The sequence below is a fragment of the Arachis stenosperma genome, chromosome 1 (genome assembly GCF_014773155.1).
Source record: "Arachis stenosperma cultivar V10309 chromosome 1, arast.V10309.gnm1.PFL2, whole genome shotgun sequence".
NCBI classification, from domain to species: domain Eukaryota; kingdom Viridiplantae; phylum Streptophyta; class Magnoliopsida; order Fabales; family Fabaceae; genus Arachis; species Arachis stenosperma.
In genome coordinates, this window is record NC_080377.1 from 93486019 (window position 1) to 93495492 (window position 9474).

At 38.6% G+C, this 9474-nt stretch overlaps 1 protein-coding gene across 1 annotated transcript; it reads left to right on the forward strand.

Moving 5' to 3' along the window:
* Window positions 1-4389: 4389 nt before the first annotated feature.
* LOC130982193 (uncharacterized) lies at window positions 4390-5379 on the forward strand. The gene is made up of 2 exons (XM_057906085.1): window positions 4390-4706; window positions 4902-5379. The coding sequence occupies exons 1-2, from the start codon at window positions 4390-4392 to the stop codon at window positions 5377-5379; spliced, it is 795 nt and encodes a 264-aa protein (XP_057762068.1).
* Window positions 5380-9474: the final 4095 nt, after the last annotated feature.

A 9474-nucleotide genomic window follows, 5' to 3' on the forward strand; every position in this document is an offset into this window, starting at 1 on the left:
TTCACTCATGAAACTGAAAGTGGCCTTTGACAGATCAGAGACTAGATTGGCTAAATTAAAAGTGTTTTGTTTATAATTCTCTGTCTGTTGCTGAGAAGATGATGGAAAAGGCTTACTATTGCTCAGCCTATTACATCCACCATTATTAAAGCCTTGTTGAGGCTTTTGTTGATCCTTCCATGAGAAATTTGGATTATTTCTCCATGATGAATTATAGGTGTTTCCATAAGGTTCACCCATGTAATTGACCTCTGCCATTGCAGGGTTCTCAGGATCATAAGCTTCTTCAGAAGCTGCCTCTTTAGTACTGTTGGATGCATTTTGCCATCCATTCAGACTTTGAGAGATCATGTTGACTTGCTGAGTCAACACTTTGTTCTGAGCCAATATGGCATTCAGAGCATCAATTTCAAGAACTCCCTTCCTCTGAGGCGTCCCATTATTCACGGAATTCCTCTCAGAAGTGTACATGAATTAGTTATTTGCAACCATGTCAATGAGTTCTTGAGCCTCTTCAGGCGTTTTCTTTAGGTGAATGGATCCACCTGCAGAATGGTCCAATGACATTTTTGAAAATTCAGATAGACCATAATAGAATATATTTAATATGGTCCATTCTGAAAACATGTCAGATGGACACCTTTTGGTCAGCTACTTGTATCTTTCCCAAGCTTCATAGAGGGATTCACCATCTTTTTGCTTGAAGGTCTAAACATCCACTCAAAGCTTGCTCAACTTTTGAGGAGGAAAGAATTTATCCAAGAAGGCTGTGACCAGCTTATCCCAGGAGTCCAGGCTATCCTTAGGTTGTGAATCCAACCATATTCTAGCTCTGTCTCTTACAGCAAAAGGGAAAAGCATGAGCCTGTAGACTTCAGGATTTACTCTATTCGTCTGAACAGTCTCACAAATCTGCAAGAACTCAGTTAAAAACTGGTAAGGATCTTCAGATGGAAGTCCATAAAACTTGTAGTTCTGTTGCATTAAAGCAACTAGTTGAGGCTTAAGCTCAAAATTATTGGCTCCAATGGCAGGAATGGAGATGCTTCTTCCATCAAATTTGGACGTTGGCTTTGTGAAGTCACCAAGCATTCTCCTTGCATTATTGTTGTTAGGTGCGGCTGCCATCTCCTTCTCTTGTTCTAATGTTTCTGAAAGGTTACCTTTAGATTGTTGTAATTTAGCTTCTCTTAGTTTCCTTTTCAGGGTCCTTTCAGGTTTAGGATCAATTTCAACAAGAGTATCTTTTTCCTTGCTCCTGCTCATATGAAAGAGAAGAAAACAAGAAAAGAAGAGGAATCCTCTATGTCACAGTATAGAGATTCCTTTATGTTAGTAGAAAAAGAAAGGGGAGAAGAATGAAGAAGAGTGGGTTCGGATATTTAGGTGAAGAGAGGTGAAGAGAAGTGTTAGTAAATAAATAATTAAATAGAATAAGAGAGAAGAGATAGAAAATTCGAAAATAATTTTTAAAAAGGGTTAGAAATTTTCGAAAATTATAGATAAGAAATAATATTAAATTTAAATTAAAACTAATTAATTAATTAAAAAGAATTTTGAAAAAGGGTGAGATATTTTCGAAAATTGAAGAGGGAAAAGTAGTTAGGTGGTGTTGAAAAAGATAAGAAACAAACAAAAAGTCAAATAGTTAGTTGAAAAAGATATTAAAATCAAATTTGAAAAGATAAGAAGATAAGAAGTTAGATAAGATATTTTAAAATCAAATTTTGAAAAAGATAAAATTTTTTTGAAAAAGATATGATAAAAGATAAAATAAAAAAGATAAGATAAAAGATAAAAAGATATGTTTGAAAAAGATTTAATTTTTTAAAATTACTTAACTAACAATAAACTAAAAGATATGATTTTAGAACTTAAAGATTGAACCTTTCTTAACAAGAAAGTAACAAACTTCAAATTTTTGAATCAATCACATTAATTGTTAGTGTAATTTTGAAAATATGATATAAAGATAAGAAAAATATGTTTGAATTTTTCGAAAAATAGAGAAAAAAAATGAAAAAGATATAATTTTTGAAAAAGATTTTGAAAAGATAAGATTTTTAAAATTGAAAATTTGACTTGAGTTGTAAGAAACAACTAATTTTGAAAATTTTTGACTAAGTCAACTCAAATTTTCGAAAATTATGAGAAAAATAAGGAAAAGATATTTTTTTGATTTTTGAATTTTTAATTATGATAGAGAAAAACACAAACATGACCCAAAACTTAAAAATTTTGGATCAAAACACATGATGCATGCAAGAACACTATGAATGTCAAGATGAACACCAAGAACACTTTGAAGATCATGATGAACATCAAGAACATATTTTTGAAAATTTTTGATGCAAAGAAAACATGCAAGACACCAAACTTAGAAATCTTTAATGCATGGACTCTAACAAACGAAAAATGCATATGAAAAACAACAAACAACACAAAACAAGAAAACATCAAGATCAAACAAGAAGACTTACCAAGAACAACTTGAAGATCATGAAGAACACTATGAATGCATGGAATTTTTGAAAAATGCAAGAAAATTTTTTTTAAAGCATGCAATTGATACCAAACTTAAAAATTGACTCAAGACTCAAACAAGAAACACAAAATATTTTTGGTTTTTATGATTTTATGATTTTTTTGTATTTTTATTAATTTTTTCGAAAATAAAGTTTGGAAAAACGAAAAATAAAAGAAAAATTTTGACAAAGATTTTTGAAAAGAAAATTACCTAATCTGAGCAACAAGATGAACTATCAGTTGTCCAAACTCGAATAATTCCCGGCAATGGCGCCAAAAACTTGGTGGACGAAATTGTGATTCTCAAAGTTGGTCTCTTTGTATTTGTATGAAATCAAAAATACCCCAAAGAGATCATGGTGTGATGAATTGGGATCTTAATAATCCCTGGTGTGATCATAACTCCGTTCAACTTAACCAGCAAATGTACTGGGTCATCCAAGTAATACCTTACGTGAGTAAGGGTCGATCCCACAGAGATTGTTGGTATGAAGCAAGCTATGGTCACCTTGTAAATCTCAGTTAGGCAGATTAAATGGTTTATGATGAGTTCAAAAATTAATAATAAACAGAAAATAAAAAGGGATAGAAATACTTATGTAAATCAATAGTGGAAATTTCAGATAGGCGTATGGAGATGCTGTGCTCCTCTTGTATTTCTACTTTCTTATTACATTCATCCAATTCTTCTTACTCTTTTCCATGGCAAGCTGTATGTAGGGCATCACCGTCTTCAATGGCTACTTTTCATCCTCTCGGGAAAATGGTCTTATGCGCTATCACTGCATGGCTAATGTTTGGAGGCATCACCCTTGTTGATGGCTACATCCCATCCTCTCAGTGAAAATGGTCCAAATGCTCTGTCACAGCATGGCTAATCATCTGTCGGTTCTCAATCAGGTTAGAATAGAATCCCTTGATTCTTTTGCGTCTATCACTAACGCCCAGCCTTCAGGAGTTTGAAGCTTATCACAGTCATTCAATACCAGAATCCTACTCGGAATACCACAGACAAGGTTAGACTTTCCGGATTCCCGGGATCCTACTCGGAATACCACAGACAAGGTTAGACTTTCCGGATCCCCATGAATGCCGCCATCTATCTAGCTTATACCACAGACAAGGTTAGACTTTCGATATTGAGACTGATCAACTTGATATCGATTGTTTGGTGTGTACAGGAACCAGATGGCGCCTCGCGGACGCGGTCGGGGCCGTGTGAGAGGACGTACCGGTACTTATAAGCCGGAATTTAATCTGAACGATCCGGTGAACTTCATGGCTGTATTGCAGAATATGGCTGCTGCTATGTAGGCCACCGCTGAGGCACTTGGGCAGCAGATGAATAACAATAATCATAATGGGGAAAACAGTGGAAACGGGACTCAACGTCAGATGACGTTGGCGACCTTCCTAAAGGTTAATCCGCCAAAATTCAAGGGGACTACCAACCCAACGGAAACTGACACTTGGTTCCAAGCTATAGAACACGTTCTGCAAGCACAGTTGGTACCTGAGGAACAATGCATTGAGTTTGCCACTTATCTGCTCACTGGAGAAGCGTCACATTGGTGGCAGGGGACCCGACGTATCATACAGCAAGGTGATGACCCTATCACCTGGGATACCTTTCAAGAGGAATTCTACAAGAAGTACTTTCTGACCTCCGCTAGGACGGCCAAGGAACTCGAACTACTGCAGCTGAAGCAGGGTATGATAACTGTATCTGAGTACACAGACAAGTTTGAGGAGTTATTTAGGTTCTCCCATATGTGTCAAGGAGCTCCGGGGGACTTTGAGGAGTGAAAATGTATCAAATACAGAGGAGGACTCCGAAGTGACATCTACAGTTCCGTAGGGCCTATGGAGATTAGGACTTTTTTCGAGTTGGTAAACAAAAGCAGAGTTACGAAAGAGTGTGTGAAGAAGGCATCTGTAGAGAGAGGAAGCCAGAGGGGGTCACTTTCACTTAATCGAGGGAAGAGTTTTACTCCTAGAGGCCCGCCTTTCATGCGGGGAGGTTTTGTACCACAGAGGACTCAGGGTCAGAACAGCTTCAGAAGGCCCAACAACAACAACAACAATGCTTCAGGGAGAAGATTTGGGAAGCAACCTTTGAATGAGCAAGCTTGCACTAGATGTGGGAATTACCATCCTGGTGTCCATGTAAGGCTGTTGGGGTCTATGCTACTCATGTGGGAAGCCGGGGCATAAAGCCTCCAACTGTCCGGAGAAGCAGAGATAGGTGCAGGGAGAGCACAGCAACCTGGTCGGGTGTTCACTACTTTAGCTATAGGGGCCGAGGGGTCCGAGACACTTATCCGAGGTAAATGTGAAATAGCGGGTCAAGTTTTAAATGCTTTGTTTGATTCTAGAGCATTGCATTCATTCATTGAATTTGAGAAGGCTAGTGAGTTAGAGTTGAAGATCGTAACGTTAGGTTATGACCTGAAGGTGTATAATGCCACCCATGAAGCCATGGTAACTAGGCTTGGATGTCCGCAAGTTTCCTTTAGGGTCAAGCAGCGTGACTTTGTACACAATTTAGTCTGTTTGCCGATGGTAGGTCTTGATCTTATCTTGGGGTTGGACTGGTTGTCCAAGAACCACGTTCTACTCGACTATTCTGCAAAATTAGTGTACTTCATATCGGAAGATACAGAAGGGCCGATTGTGGTAAATAACTATTACTTGAATTCCATGATAGTGAATTGTTCGGGGGCTAAATGTCAAGGCATTCTATTGTTAACCGCAGGCGTCTCGAGTGATGATCAAAACTTAGAACAGATTCCGGTTGTATGTGAGTTTCCTGAAGTATTTCCTGATGACACTGAGGAGTTTCCGCCTCATTGAGAGGTTGAATTTGTGATCAAGTTGGTGCTAAGAACAGGGCCAATCTCAATTGCTCCTTATAGGATGTCACCGCTAGAGATGGCCGAGCTGAAATCTCAACTCGAGGATCTTCTGGGTAAGAATTTTATCTGACCGAGTGTTTCTCCGTGGGGAGCGCCAGTGTTATTGGTGAAGAAGAAAGACAGAAGTATACAATTTTGTGTGGATTATCGGCAACTGAACAAGGTCACAATAAAGAATAAGTATCCACTACCAAGGATGGACGACCTCATGGACCAGTTACAAGGAGCCGGAGTGTTCTCCAAGATTGATTTGTGATCCAGTTATCACCAGATAAGGGTGAGAGATGAGGACATCCCTAAGACCGCTTTTCAGGACTTGTTATGGTCACTACGAGTACACTGTAATGTCTTTCGGATTGACAAATGCTCCTGCAGTGTTTATGGATTATATGAACAAGATCTTCCGTCCATTTTTGGATAAATTGGTTCTTGTCTTCATTAATGACATACTAGTTTATTCCAAGACTGAAGAGGAGCATGTGGAGCACTTGAGGACCGTGTTGCAGATACTAAAAGAGAATAAACTCTATGCGAAGCTATCTAAATGCGAGTTCTAGAAATGTGAGGTGAAGTTCTTGGGTCACGTAGTGAGTAAAAAGGGTATAACAATAGATCATGCCAAAGTGGAAGCAGTGATGGAGTGGAAACGACCGACCTCAGTTACCGAGATAAGGAGTTTTCTGGGATTAGCTGGCTACTATCGGAGATTCATTAAAGGATTCTCACAATTGGCTTTGCCATTGACGAAGTTAACCCGTAAGGACGCGCCGTTCGATTGGAATTCCGAGTGTGAGGAGAGTTTTCAAGCGTTGAAGCAAAAGTTAACTACTGCGTCTGTGTTGGTATTACCTGAACCGAATGAACCATTTGAGGTGTATTGTGATGCCTCATTAAAGGGTTTGGGGTGCATGCTGATGCAGTTGAGACCTCACGAGGTTAATTACCTGACGCACGACCTAGAACTTGCTGCAGTTGTGTTTGCATTGAAGGTGTGGAGGCATTACCTCTTTGGAGTTAAGTTCCAAGTTTTCTCTGATCTCAAGAGCTTGAAATACCTCTTTGATCAGAAAGAATTTAATATGAGGCAGAGGAGGTGGATGGAGTTACTGAAGGATTACGACTTTGAGTTGAGTTACGATCCGGGGAAGGCGAATGTCGTAGCGGATGCACTAAGCTGGAAATCGCTGTATGCTTCTTGGATGATGCTTCGAGAAGAGGAGTTGTTCAAGGCATTCGAGAGTCTAAAGATCGACGTCCAAGAAGTGGATGGAACTCTATGTTTGAGCCAACTACAGATCTCAAGTGATTTTAGATCCGAACTCCCGAAGGCTCATCAAAATGATGATGCGTTATCGAAGGTGTTGCCGGCCATTGATCAAGGAAAGTAGTGGAGAGTGTCCGAGGATCAAGATGGATTATGGAGGTTTAAGGGTAGGATCACTGTGCCGGATGTAGGGACTTTGTGGCAAGATATATTGAAGGGAGCACTGATGAGCGGATAATTTATACGCTTTTTGGCATTGTTTTTAGGTAGTTTTTAGTAAGTTCAAGCTACTTTTAGGGATGTTTTCATTAGTTTTTATGTTAAATTCACATTTCTGGACTTTACTATGAGTTTGTGTATTTTTCTGTGGTTTCAGGTAAATTCTGACTGAAATTGAGGGACTTGAGCAAAACTCTGAAAAAGGCTGACAAAAGGACTGCTGATGCTGTTGGAATCTGACCTCCCTGCACTCAAAATGGATTTTCTGGAGCTACAGAACTCCAAATGGCGCGCTCTCAACGGCGTTGGAAAGTAGACATCCAGAGCTTTCCAGCAATATATAATAGTCCATACTTTATTCGAAGAATGACGACGTAACTTGGCGTTGAACGCCAAGTACATGCTGCTATCCGAAGTTAAACGCCAGAAAAACGTCATGATCCGGAGTTGAACGCCCAAAACACATCATAACTCGAAATTCAACTCCAAGAGAAGCCTCAGCTCGTGGATTGATCAAGCTCAGCCCAAACATACACCAAGTGGGCCCCGGAAGTGGATTTACGCATCAATTACTTACTCATGTAAACCCTAGGAGCTAGTTTATTATAAATAGAACATTTAACTATCATAATTTTATCCTGGATTGTATTTTGATCTAGTGATCACGTTTTGGGGGCTGGCCTCTCGGCCATGCCTGAACCTTTCACTTATGTATTTTCAACAGTGGAGTTTCTACACACCATAGATTAAGGGTGTGGAGCTCTGCTGTACCTCAAGTTTCAATGCAATTACTATTTATAATCTTATAAACTTCATTTATTCTTATTCCAAGATATTCATTCGTACCCAAGAACATGATGAATGTGATGAGTTGGATAACCCTCATCATCATTCTCACTCATGAACGCGCGTGATTGACAACCACTTCCGTTCTACATGCAACAGAGCTTGAATGTGTATCTCTTAGATTCCCCAACAGAATCTTCGTGGTATAAGTTAGATAGATGGCGGCATTCATGAGGATCCGGAAAGTCTAAACTTTGTCTATGGTATTCCGAGTAGGATTCTAGGATTGAATGACTGTGACGAGCTTCAAACCTGTAACCTGCTGGGCGTTAGTGACAGACGCAAAAGAGGGATTCTATTCCAGTAGGGGAGGGAACCGACCGGTGATTGGCCGTACTGTGACAGAGTGCGTGAGCATTAGCTTTCACTGCGAGGATGGGATGTAGCCACTGACAACGGTGATGCCCTACACAAAGCTTGCCATGGAAAGGAGTAAGAATGATTGGAAGAGAGAATAGTGAAGCAGAGTTTCAAAGAGGAGCACAGCATCTCCATACGCTTATCTGAAATTCCCACTCTTGATTTACATAAGTATTCTATCCTTTTTATTATTTCTATTTTATTATTTGAATCTAATCAAGTATCATGTTTAATCCGCCTGACTGAGATCTACAAGGTGACCATAGCTTACTTCATACCAACAATCTCTGTGGATTCGACCCTTACTCACGTAAGGTATTACTTGGACGACCCAGTACACTTGCTGGTTAGTTGAACGAGACTGTGAAGTTGATTTTACCCCATGGTATTGTGCACCAAGTTTTTGGAGCCATTACCGGGGATTGTTTCGAATTAGAAAAGAAGGAATCACAATTTCGTCCACCAAGTTTTTGGCGCCGTTGCCGGGGATTGTTCGAGTATGGACAACTGACGGTTCATCTTGTTCCTCAGATTAGGTAATTTATTTTTTGTTTTATTTTTCAAAAAAAAAAATTTTTTCAAATCTTTTCTAATATGTTTTCGAAAATTTATTCTAAATTTTTAAAGAATGAATTCTAGAGCTTCATGAAAAATGTTGAAGCCTGGCTGGCTGTAAAGCCATGTCTAATTCTTTTGGACTGAGGCTTCCAATAATAAGTATATAAAGTTGGATGAAATATCAACTGCTGTATGCTTGATTTGTCACTTAAGGCTTGGCTGGCCATTGGCCATGTCTAGTGTTTTGGACTGGAGCTTTCATTGAAAGCTTGGCTGGCTATTAAGCCATGTCTAATTCCTGGACCGAAGCTTTAGACTAACATTGCATGATTCCTGGAATTCATATTAAAAATTTTGAATTTCTTATTTTATTTTCTCTATAATTTTTACGAAAAAAATCAAATAAAATACAAAAAAATTAGAAAAATCATAAAAATCAAAAATATTTTGTGTTTCTTGTTTGAGTCTTGTGTCAAGTCATAAGTTTGGTGTCAATTGCATGTTCATCTTTTTCTTGCATAAAATTTTCGAAAAATTCATGCATTCATAGCATTCATCATGATCTTCAAGTTGTTCTTGATGAACTTTCTTGTTTGATCTTCATATTTTCTTGTTTTGTGTTGTATGGTGTTTTTTATATGCATTCTTGCATTCATAGAGTCTAAACATGAAAAATTTCTAAGTTTGGTGTCTTGCATGTTTTCTTTTCTTGAAAATTTTTCAAAAATATGTTCTTGATGTTCATCATGATCTTCAAAGTGTTCTTGGTGTTCATCTTGACCTTCA